A 12,619-nucleotide genomic window follows, 5' to 3' on the forward strand; every position below is an offset into this window, starting at 1 on the left:
AATCAGTACTGCAAAGTGGACATCTGTCTTCTTGTTAGAAATTGAATTACATATAGAGGGACTAACAGGCTTAGATTCATAAAATTTAGCTCACGATATTAACTTCAAAACAAAATTGAATTCACTTGTTAAAACATACTCTTCCTAAGTAAGACTACTGCGTCTTATGCTGAGTGGTGTTTAAGATGATAGTGGGTCCTCATTACAGTAGTTTCTTAATAAAACTTAATGAATTTGTAGACAAATATATAACTCATGTTTTATTAAGGTAACTTGCATTTGAGAGATGGAATTTGGCTCTCATTTATATTTTATGAAGACCTTGTTCAGTTCTGAACATATTCCTCAGAGCAGCCGTCATCTCCTTGTTCCTGAGGCTGTATATTAGAGGATTACACAGAGGTGTTATCACAGAATAAAACAAGGTAATGAATTTCTGCATTTTCACTGGGTATCCTGATCCAGGACTAACATACATTACCAAAATGGAGCCATAAAACAAGGTGACAACTGCTAAATGAGAAGCGCAAGTTGAGAAAGCTTTGTGTTTACCAGCCTCTGAGGGCATCCGTAGCACCGCCAGAATCACCAGAGCGTAGGAGCAAAAGATAAAGAGAAAGGTGCCAATCATGAAAATAGCATTGAAAGTGGAGTAAATGAACTGCGTGGTGGTGTCTTCAGAACAGGACAGCATCATCAGTGGGACAGGATCACACACAAAATGGTTGATGATATTTGGGCCACAATAGGGCAACTGTGAAATGAGAACAACTGGGGTTAGGAAGAGGATGAACCCACACGACCATCCAAAGATAGCCAGGCCAGTGTACAGCTGTTTAGTCATGATGCGTGGGTAATGCAGAGGACGGCAGATGGCAAGGTACCTGTCAAAGGCCATGACGCAAAGGAAGAAGCCCTCATCACACCCAAAAGAGAAGAAGAAGTAGAACTGCACAAAACAACTCACAAAGGAGATGGACTTGCTGGTGGACAGGAAGTTGGCCAACATGTTAGGGATGGTCGTGGTGACATAACATATTTCCAGGAGAGAGAAATTCCCCAAGAAGATGTACATGGGGGTGTGAAGGCGCCTGTCCCACCACACAGCACAGACAATGGCTGAGTTCCCCATCAGGGTCAGGGTATAGGCTACTGAGAAGATCCCGAAGTAGAGGAGCTGCATTTCTGGGCTCGAAGGAAAGCCCATGAGGATAAAGTACCTAATGGAGCTGGTGGTTTCTCTGGTGGATGCGTTCATTAGTCTAGAAGACATGGAGATGACATTGGTTACTGCATTTTAATGGAGTATTCTCGTTCTTCCTGAAAACACCAAACTTTAAAATCTTTTATTTCGTAGAGTGGTAAACAGACTTTGACTGTGACCTTCATGACTCAGCCCCTGAACATATATTATTTTAGAAACTCACAATGATAGAAAAGAGGGAAAACAGGAATTACAGACAAATTTTTACCTTTTTAAGGACACTAGACTAGATACTAGGAATACAAACTTTCGTGATTCTCATAAATTACCTACATAGTCTACTCTTTCATCTGTTTACCTGAACTATATTGCTACTACATTTCTGTGCATGTGAACTTCTTTCAACAGTTATATGAATACCTGATTCTTTATGATTTATAATTGATATAATAATAAAAAACAAAATCAAGATATTTTAAAAGGCTCTATCTCAATACGGTGCCATGACAGGACATAAATTAATGTTCATTTTCACTTTCAGTTCCTCTAGCTTACTCATGGTGTTTTAAAGGGGTAATAAAACATACCTCTATCATTCCAGGATATATGGCCTTTTATGCTACTTCATGTATCTATACCAATATTTAGTGTAAAAAAATGTTTCCTTTCCTTTTTGGGCAACAGGATGCACTATACTTTATGAGAAAGAGTCCCATACCTCGGCCTCTAAATTGCCCTGGCTAAATATTTTACTATACTTCCCTATGCATATACGGACTAGATATGTCCATTATGGCTACCGACCTAAGGGAGAGCAGCTGGTCTGAGTGACTGTTTTATATTTTGTGAGGATTTACATATTCCTTTATTCACAACCCTTATCCACGTGTTCCTTTTTCCCCATTTTATACAGACCTTTGGTATATTTTTATATCTCACTAAGCCCCATCTAGGCCTTTCCTATCTGGGCAAATTTGAAACAAGAAACTTCTCACTTCTCTCTCTGTTTGGCTACTTCCATCCCAAGCAGTTGTTATTGAATCAAAACTCAATTCTTCTCTTTCCTCAGGACCTTACTCTGATCTATTATGTTAGGAAAAGTAATTAATTTAAAAATATTTATTAAACTTCTTCATTGTGTCAAGTGGGCTTTTAAGTGTTGGAGAAACAGCTGTAGATATGAAAGATCTTGTGCTCATGAAGCTTATATTCAAGAGGTTAACAGTAGAAGTTTAATACATTTTTGTTGAATTTTTGTTTTTCACTCCTGGAAATATTTTTGCATTTTATAATGAATATATAGGAAATCAAGGAAGTGTTTTCAAGGTGGGAATCCAATATTCTGAGTCAGGGAAGTCCCTTGACATATTTTCACATAGGGAGATAATACCAAGATTCCTAGTTCAGGCCAAGTAGATGGCTGACTCTTTTATTTGATGGTTGAGATGGCATCTAAATTGGAAGGACTACTATTTATAGTTTCTCATCGCCTCTAGGATTATATAAATATAGATATAGTAAATCATATCAGCTAAATCCTTGGCTCAATGGGTTGTCTAAAACAGTTAATGTTTTTAAAGAAAAAATTCACACAGGGCTTTTGAGAAATCATGTCCCCTAATAACGTGTTTGAAAGATATTTTTATATTACAATGTCTTGTCTTTTTGTACCTTAGACATTTCTGTGTCCTATTTACTCAGGACCCTAGTCTCAGCCACCTCAGTTAATTTATTTTACTTAGAGAAAGGTCATCAATGAAGGATTCGTTTCAAATCATTATTGATATTTACCCTTCTTGTTTTGGAATATTACCTGGGGATAGTAATTGTCCAACACTAGAGTTTGCAGTAAATCCTGTATCTGCAACAAAGATAATAACAAAAACTCATACATGCTGAATATTTTTATTACTTCCAAAAGAATTAATCTATGTTAAACCAAGGCTCATTAATCTAATGGAACTGAAAAGCAATATACAGGCTTGAGAAAGAAGATCTCAAGAGAGATTTTCCATATTTCCTCTACTCACCAGGCAACAAAAATTATCAAAATAAATCCTTCTCCAGCAATTTATCAGTTAATATACATCTTCACTTGAAATCCTCAGCCTCTTTGTATATATCTCTTATCCCTCTTTTAGAGGGATATATGAACTAAGTAAAAAATATCCTCCAGAACTCAGGGAAGCAAGAAGGCAATTCATATTTTTAGGCTTTATCTTTTGCCGTCATTTCATTCCAATGAAATATTTTCAGTTTTCTCAAAGATAAGAAGAAAATGCTTCCTATTAAATTATTTTTGCAAAAAATTGGAGTACATATGGCTCACATGTTATACAGTCTCTACTCAGTCATTGGATGAATGCTAAGAAGAAGGTCAGAGATGAGGAGATAAAACATTACTCCATGGAGCAAAAGACATGTGAGAGACTTCCAAGAAATTGGATGATCCAGTTTGTAATCTCTCATGGGTTGCAAAGAGTGAACCCCAGAAGATATTTTTTCTCCAGCTTCAAAACACATGTTTGCGGTCAAAATGAAAGCCAGATGAAGGTATTTTATATGTCTATTTCCTTGCATCATGACCTTTGGGAATTTGGGGCTTTCTCTCTTGATGGTTTGATAGTGTTTGTTCAAAAGAGGAGATAAGTTTTGAATTTTCACTTATGATCAAACATTGTCTCAGTATTCTTGAAAGAATAGTGAAGATGTAGAAGTTGATTTTACCTTTTCCTTCTTCTCTAGTACCCATGTATTGTTGAAGGTGCCTGGGGAATAATTAAATAATAATAGGGATTGTCATAATAGCTACAATAGGAAGCCCTACCATCGGATTCCCTATATCTATTTTGAAGAAGAAGAAATCATTCTTTGTCTATCAAATATCTGTACTTGCACAGTTTGTCAGAGATATTTGAGTTGCATTTTATGTAGAGAAAAAAGAATTGGCAGCTCAAACTCATAGAAACAGAGTAGAATGGTAATTGCCAGGGCCTGGGGGATGAAGGAAATGGGGAGATGTTGGTCAAAGGGTACAAACTCCCAGTTATAAGATGAATAAGTTCTAATGTACAGCATGGTGACTACAGTTAACAATATTGTATTATATACTTGAAAGTTGCTAAGCAAGTATATCTTAAATGGTCCCACAACCAAAATAAAAGTAATTATGTGAGATGATGGAGGTGTTAACTACCCTTATTGCGATTATCATTTCACAATACATACATTCATCAAATCATCATGTTACATACCTTAAAGTTACACGATATTATATGTCAATTATATCTCAATAAAGTTGGAAAAAAAGAATTGGCGGTTCAAGAAATTTAATTGGCATTCAGTTATTCCACAAATATTTATTGAATACCTACCATGTGCCAATCACTATTTCAGATCCCAGGAATATTGTGGAAAACAACCACAAATGTCCTGTCTTCACAGTATCTACATGCTATTAGAGGGAGAAAAATAAATACCATCAATAAGAGAATTATATAGTATGTTAGAAAACAATATGGAGAAAAAAAATAAAGCATGGTGTGGGGAGAGAATGTTAGAATGGGGGATTATGATTTTAAATAGAGTGGTAAGGAAACCCTCACAGACAAGGTGACATTTAAATGATGTCTTGAAGTAAGAGAACAAACTTTACATCTGGGGGAATTGCATTCCAGGCAAAGAGAAAATGATCTGGCTTAAGATTTTTTTTTTAATTTCAAAACATTGTACCTAAAAGTATGCATATTATAATTATAAAGCTAACTGAATTATTCAAGTGCACACACACATTTAACCATTACTTGAATAAAAGAAATAAAATGTTGCCTAGCATCCCAGAAGCCTCGTTGTGACCCTTCCTATTACTACTTCTCTTTCCAAAGTAACCTCTATCTTTAATACCATCAATTTGCCTGTTTCTGAAATATACATAAATGAAATCATAACAGCATATATTTTGTGTTTGGAATTTTTCATTCATAGTTAAATTGGTGAGATTTGTCTGTGGTCTTTCACAAACTGTAGATCATTTATTTTCATTACTGTATAATATTCCTTTGAATGAATATACCACAAGTCTCCACCCCATTGTTGTTTGGACATTTGGGTTGTTTCAAGTTTGGGGCTGTTATGAAAAATGCTGCCATGAATAATATTCTACATATCTCTTCGTGTATGTTTGCAAGAATTTATATTATATATATATGAAATTGCTGGATCCTAGTGAATGCATATGTTGAACTTTAACAGATAACGTCAAAGAGTATTACAAAATGGCTGCCCAAATGTACATTCTCATGAGTAGTATATGATAATCCCTATTATTCTGTATTTTTTGCCACTCTTGGTTATGTCCGTTTTAAAGGAAAAACGTTTAGGAAAACACATCCTGTGTTGTATTTGGATATACTTTTTTTTTAAATGACTTTTCAAGAGTCTTGCCCATTTTTCTTGGGATTTCATTACTATTTTAAAGATTTAAAAAATATATTCTGATAATAAGGCTTTTATCAGTTATATGTACCCATATACATATATATGTATGTATATGTATATATACGTGTGTATATGTACATGTATATATGTATATGTATATATATGTATACACATACATATATATGTATATGGGTATTTTCTCTCATTTATGTGGCTTATTTTTCCAGTCTCATAATACTTTTTAATGAACAGAAGTTTTTAATTTTAATGTGTTCAATTTATCAAAAAATGGTTAACTATTTTTTGCTTATTTCAAAGTCATGAGAATATTCTATTTATTTTTTAGCAGCTTTGATATCTTCCCTTTCACATTTAAGATCTGTAATCATTTTAGGCTTAATTTCTTTGTATGGTGTGAAATAGAGGTCAAATTTAATTATTTCACATGAAAATCCACTTGACCTAGACATTTTTTTTTTTTGGTAAAAAACCCTTCATTCCACCCCTGCTATCTAGTCCTACTTTTATCATAAATTAATTGTCCATATATGCATGGGTTCTCTTAAGTATCATAGCTTTATAATGTCTTGATATTCAGTAAGGTAAATCCTACCAATTTATTTCTCTTTGAACTTTTTTTGGTAGTCTTGGCTCGTTGCATTTCAATGTAAATTTAGAATCCAATTTTCAATTTGCACAAAAATTATTGCTGGAATTTTGATTGAGATTGCTTTGAATGGGGAGATTTATTGTCATCTATGCAATAATTAGTTTTGCAATCCACGCACTCTGCACATCTCTCCACTAATTTGTCTTCTTGAATGCCTCTCAATAAAGTTTTATAGTTTTCTGTATGGAAGGTTCATCAATTTTTTTTCTTTTTTCCACTGAGCCCCTTCCCCATTGTTTGCCAATGTTATAATACAGAGGGACGAGGGAGGTGGGTTGTAACGTAGAAATCTGTAGCCAAGCAAAGACATTTGTAGAGTTTGTGAACTGGCTTGTCGACCTCATTCCGAACTTGGCCAGTTTGAAGTCAATTTCTCACCACCTCCTCCTTTATTCCAGTTGAGGATCCTTTTAATAGATGAAGCAGTAAAACCAGAGCAGTGGGCAGGTCTAAGCTTCTTCCGAGGCTGGTCTCCATATCCGAATGCCTCAGAGTTTCTGCATCCTTTAACCCCCTCTTCTGGTTCCTCACTATCTGCCTGAGTTCCCCTCATTCCATTAAAAATTTTTTTCTAGTTTTATTGAGAAATAATTGACAGACATCACTGTATAAGGGTAAGGTATACAGCATGATGGTTTGAATTATATATATTGTGAAGTGATTACCACAATAGGTTTAGTTAACATCTATCATCTCATATAGACACAATAATAAGAAAAAAATTCTCCTTGTGATGAGAACTCTTAGGGAACTACTCTCTTAACTTTCCTATGTATCATACAGCAGTGTTAACTATTGTCATCATCTTGTACATTACGTCCCTAGTACTTATTTATGTTATAACTGGAAGTTTGTACCTTTTGACCATCTTCCTCCAATTCCCCCGACACTGACCCCCCACCTCTGGTAACCACAAATCTGATTTTTTTTTTCCGTGAGTTTGTTTGTTTTTTTTTTTTAGATTCCACATATAAGTGAGATCATACGGTATTTGTCTATCTCTGTCTGACTTATGTCACTTAGCATAATACCTGCAAGGTCCACCTGTGTTGTTGCAAATGCTAGGATTCATTGTGCCTAAGATTTTAAAGACAATCTCAGGTACATTATGGGATGAAATTCAAGGGGGAAATCAGGAAAGATTCCTAGGTATATAGATAGGGAGGCCTGGAAGGACATGAAGAAAGCTAAAGACACAACTGTCGAGGAAATTAAGCTTGTTGAAATACACAAATCAGGTCACATTCCCACACACAGGGCTGATAGTTAGAGCACCGAGAAGGATACTGTCTCAGGGAGACACCTTCAAAGGTCTGAGATTCACCAGCCTAAATCTCTCCCACAGTACCTCTTCTAGTGCACTCTCATCCCAGAAACAGCACCACTAACACCTTCTGCACTTATATAAAGGTTCTAATCATTTGCTCTTTGACTCGTCTCTAGGCATTTACACTGTGTCAGAAAATTATATGCAATTTAAATGACTATTTTGGAAAATAAAACTAAGAAAAACTGGCAAATATGAAAAAAATGTAGAGAAATTATTAATGGCACTACTAGTCTATCTAAATCAAATTGTTATTAACACCTTCCTGCATTTTTCCCGTTCCTAATCTATTTCTAATCATACTATAACAATTTTGAATCTTATTTTTCTCACTTAGTATATTTTGAGTCTTTACCCATATTTTGGGACAATCTTTGAAATTATTTTAATACTGCTAAAACATTCTATCATGTACACATACTATAGTGGTCTTAACAATTTATTTATTGGTGGGTATATGGGTTATTTACAGTTTCAGATTATTCCCCAGCGCTGATTTTCTACAAGGAAGCTGGAAGAGTTGAGATAGATAAGAGGAAATGCAGATGGTATAAAGGAGAACTGGCTTGAGGAGAGAGCACAAAACCAAGAAGTGCGAACTGTCTCACTTGGTCTACTTATGTGGTGAGTTTATACCACTGGTGCTATCAGGAGGACACTGACGAGGTCCCCAAATCAGCACATGCTCACTGACACAGAGCCTTGTGTTCTAAATGAGCTCAGGGCAGCAGGTAAATTTTCCAGGAAAATTTATAGGAAATATAAGATATAACAAGCTTGTTTGTGTTTGTGTGTATTTCATGTATGTGTTATTTTGTCCTAGAAGGATTATGTATGTGTTCAGTATATTGATTCTGAACCAATTTTAGTTTTGGGGACGGGATCTATCACCCAAATTCTTTCCAAATTTAGCCGCTGAAGGGCCTCAGTGGCTGCTCCAGCCAGCAGCACGTGGAATCCAGACCAAAGTCCCACTATGTTGACTGAGCTTCAGCTCCTGAAGCAGGATCCCCCATTTCACTCTGAGGGAAGAGTTAGAAATAAAGAATAAGCCTTCTTTAACACTGTCAGTTGAGATTTTTGAGTTAACATTTTTTTATTTTGGTAAGAAAAAATACCAAGCTTATCATAGTAAATTTGTAAAACACATTAAGAAGCAGAACAAAATCACCCATAATTTTATTAAAATATTGCAACTGTGAAACTTTTTTATATATTTCCTTCCTGTATTTTCTTAATTACGAAATAAGCTCTGAAACAATTCTATAAGTCTTTTCTATCTTGAAAAAAGAGAAATTAAACTTAGCATTATGTTGTTAGCATTTTCCCAACTCATCAACTGTATTTCAAAACATGATTTTTAATATCTGTATGATATTGTATAATTTGGACATATGATAATTCACTTAATCTCCAATTTCTGAACATTTGAATGGGTATGATTTTGATGTTATCATTATTTTATGTTCATTAAATTATAAATTAATTTGGGACGAAATGACAAATTGACAACATTTACTCATTACATCCAGAAACATGGTAGATATCTCCATTTATTCATACCTTTTTTTTTTTTTTTACCGTTTCAAGGTAAGTAATTGCAGTTTTATTCATACACACTTCACTATTATTATCTTTTGTATATTTGCTTTGCATCTGGACACGACTTTAAAGTATCTTATTGATTTTAATCATCTTTGAAATTATTTTTATGAAAATTCACGTCAAATGTCTACTAGTCTTCAATAAAGAAAAATAGGCAGAAAAATAAGTACTGAGGTGAGCGCAAATTTCTGAGTTTCAATTCCAGAGATAATTGATAAATATTGATGTGCCATGTTTTAATCCCTACCTTATTCTCCCTATTTCTTTTAGAAGTGTTGGCAGGTTAAACACTCGCCTTCCCCTTTCATTCAATACTTCCAATGAGAGAATGTGGGGAAGGCTACATGGGGCTCACTTCTTCCCTCCTCTACCAAGGGATATTGTATAAGGCTCTGCAGGTTGTTCCTGGCATAAGGAAGCCTATCCAAGGGAGGGAATGGTGACTGTCACCCAGCTTGTGCCTTGGGAGCAGAAATGTGCATGCTGATGTGTGTGTGGGTCCCTCCTGAGGAAGGGGTACATAAAAGCACTTCTGATCAAGACCTGCAGCTGAGGGGCTGCTTTGTGATTTTGTAAAGGGCTTCAGAGACTAGCCTTGGCCCTGCACCCAAGCTTTAAATTAAGTCATGCTGTCACCCCACATAGAGACTGGCTTTCAGCTCTGTTGCATAGCTAAAACGAAGATACACAAGTGAGTCTGTTTTTCTGTGCTCCTATGGAACTGGGCACAATTTCACTAGCAGATGAGATTGTGCCCTCTCAGAGTAAGATTTACTTACTAAGATGCGATATGATAATTCCAGGTCACTTTGAAAATTAACTGGGGAGTAATATACCTCATTTCAGACCTTAGCTATATTATCTTATTTCCATCCTCAGACTCACACACAATTTCCTGTCTGTGTGTTCATTCTAATACACACAGGGAGAAAAGCACTTTAAAAATCATAAAGCAGTTGAAATATGAATTATTATTTTTTCCTTAAGTTTTTTCCAATAATCTTTGTTCCAGTTCTCACCTCTATTGTCTTTCAGTACATTTACTCTTTGGCATTGAGTGCCCCTGGGTAGTGCTAAGATAAAGAGGGAATATATCAAGTTACAAGAACCTAAAACAACCCAAAAAGTAACCAGCTGGAGAAAACTATTTTCACAAGATCCTGTTCAAGAATTAGGTTTCCTGAGAAGAAATTTTTTGACAAGCCCACTTGAGGAAGAATTTAAAACCCCAAAGGGCCTACACATGGACAAATATTCTGAATAAGAAAGGGAAAGACATTACGATCACTCTTGTGGCTGGTGGGAAGAAGATGAGTAAGGAGGAGAAAGAGGCAGCACCAGGTATAAGATGAGAGACTGATTGGATGTTCAGCACAGTGGCCCTTCCTCTGACTCTCTCTAACCCCAACCTGTAGTCAGGTTAATAAACCTACACTAAGCTGCAATGAGTTTGGTTTTGGATAAAATATCGAAGGGGATGAGTCTCGCGTCCAGACTGATGTGATCAAAACAAGACAGCAGGGCTGGCCCTGTGGTTTAGTGGTTGGGTGTGCGCGCTCCGCTACTGGCGGCCCCGGGGTTCAGATTCCGGGCACGCACCAAGGCACTGCTTGTCTGGCCATGCTGAGGCAGCGTCCCACATATAGCAACTAGAAGGATGTGTAACTATGACATACAACTATCTACTGGGGCTTTGGGGAAAAAAGGGAACAAAAAAAAAAGGAGGAGGATTGGCAATAGATGTTAGCTCAGGGCCGGTCTTCCTCAGCAAAAAGAGTAGGATTGGCATGGATGTTAGCTCAAGGCTGATCTTCCTCACAAAAAAAATAAAACCAAAAAAACAAAACAAAACAAAAACTACAAGACAGCAGGTGGATTCAGGAGTGGGTGGAAAGAAGCATGCAGGAACATGTTTGTATGGTGTGTGTGTGTGTGTGTGTGTGTGTGTGTGTGTATGTTTAAGGAGGTAGTGCTAGGGACTCTAGACATCTAAACACTATGAAACTGAGGGTCAGAGACAAATGTACCTAAATCTGCAAAAGACAGAAAGTGACCAATTGACATCTGTGCTATATGTGGTTTTTTTATTCAAAAATGCCAGAGAATGTCTGGCATTTTCCTATTTCCATGACATACACACAGGAATATTAATATAATAAAGCCTAGTACAAATGATTATGCAAGTTCCAGTAAGATCCTATTTACTATTTGGTTCATTGAAATGCACCCTTAAAAATATTCCAGGGAATATAGGAAACATAATTGTCTCTCAATTTACTTAGGACCATCAACCTCCTATAATTTTATATCACTATATGTCCTATACATCTGTGGATTCTAGTTCTTTAGAGGCTGTCTTTGACCAAATCTTACAATCCTAAACAGTTTTCTCAGGGCCTCTTTCATCTCCTTATTCCGGAGGCTGTAGATCAAGGGGTTGAAAAGTGGAGTCATCACAGAATAAAATAAAGTTACAATTTTCTGAACCCCTGTTGGATTGCCTGTTGTTGGGCTCACATACATCACCATGATGGAGCCAAAGAACAGGGACACCACTGCCAGATGGGAGCCACATGTGGAGAAAGCCTTGCGCCGGCCTTCTGCTGAGGGGACCCTCAACACAGCTCTGATCACCAGGGTGTAGGAGCTGGTAATGAAGAGGAAAGTGGAGAAAATTAGGACTGAGTTAAAGATGGCACAGATGATCTCAGTGGCAGGAGCTGGTGCACAGGACAACTTCATAAGGGGTCCTGGGTCACATAAAAAGTGATCAATAGTATTGGGGCCACAAAAAGGAAGCTGGGAGATGAGATAAACTGGAAGGAGAAAAGAGGAGAAGCCACACACCCAGCAGCCGGCTCCCATTCTGATGCAGCGTTGAACTGTCATGATGGTGGGGTAATGCAGCGGTCTGCAGATAGCAAGGTACCTGTCAAAGGCCATGGCAGACAATAAGAAGGTCTCAGTGGTGCCCATGGAGAAGAAGAAGTAAAACTGGAGGAAGCAGCCAGAGAAGGAGACGGTTCTGGTCTCAGAGAGAAAACTGGCTAGCATATTGGGGACAGTAGAAGTGACATACCAGATCTCCAGGAATGAAAAATTGGCCAGCAGGATGTACATGGGGGTGTGGAGATGGTGGTCCCACCACACTGCACAGATAATGCACAGGTTTCCAGTTAGCGTCAGGACATAGATTACAGAGAAGAGTGAGAACAGGAGGATCTGAATCTCCCAGGTACAAGGGAATCCAAGAAGAATGAATTCACTCACAAGATCAGAGTGATTACTCACTCTTGGGCTTCTCATTTCTTTTTTCCTAAAACTGCAATAACAAGACATTACAATGTTACAAATGACCCTACAGAAGTTTTCTCCT

General features: G+C 36.8%; 1 protein-coding gene and 1 pseudogene across 1 annotated transcript; both read right to left on the reverse strand.

Annotated features, from left to right (window-relative positions):
- Window positions 1-304: 304 nt before the first annotated feature.
- On the reverse strand, window positions 305-1,273 carry LOC101407670 (olfactory receptor 11G2-like). Its single transcript, XM_014780370.2, has one exon. It carries the CDS (start codon window positions 1,271-1,273, stop codon window positions 305-307), a length of 969 nt encoding a protein of 322 aa, XP_014635856.2.
- Window positions 1,274-11,714: 10,441 nt separating this feature from the next.
- LOC106800420 (olfactory receptor 11H6-like) lies at window positions 11,715-12,363 on the reverse strand (annotated as a pseudogene).
- Window positions 12,364-12,619: the final 256 nt, after the last annotated feature.

The sequence above is a fragment of the Ceratotherium simum genome, chromosome 3 (genome assembly GCF_057802395.1).
Source record: "Ceratotherium simum simum isolate JZ-2026a chromosome 3, ASM5780239v1, whole genome shotgun sequence".
In the NCBI taxonomy this organism is placed as follows: domain Eukaryota; kingdom Metazoa; phylum Chordata; class Mammalia; order Perissodactyla; family Rhinocerotidae; genus Ceratotherium; species Ceratotherium simum.

Bases quoted from the DNA above. Each gene is read 5' to 3' on its own strand.
- LOC101407670 (XM_014780370.2), bottom strand. From the start codon at position 1,273: ATGTCTTCTAGACTAATGAACGCATCCACCAGAGAAACCACCAGCTCC.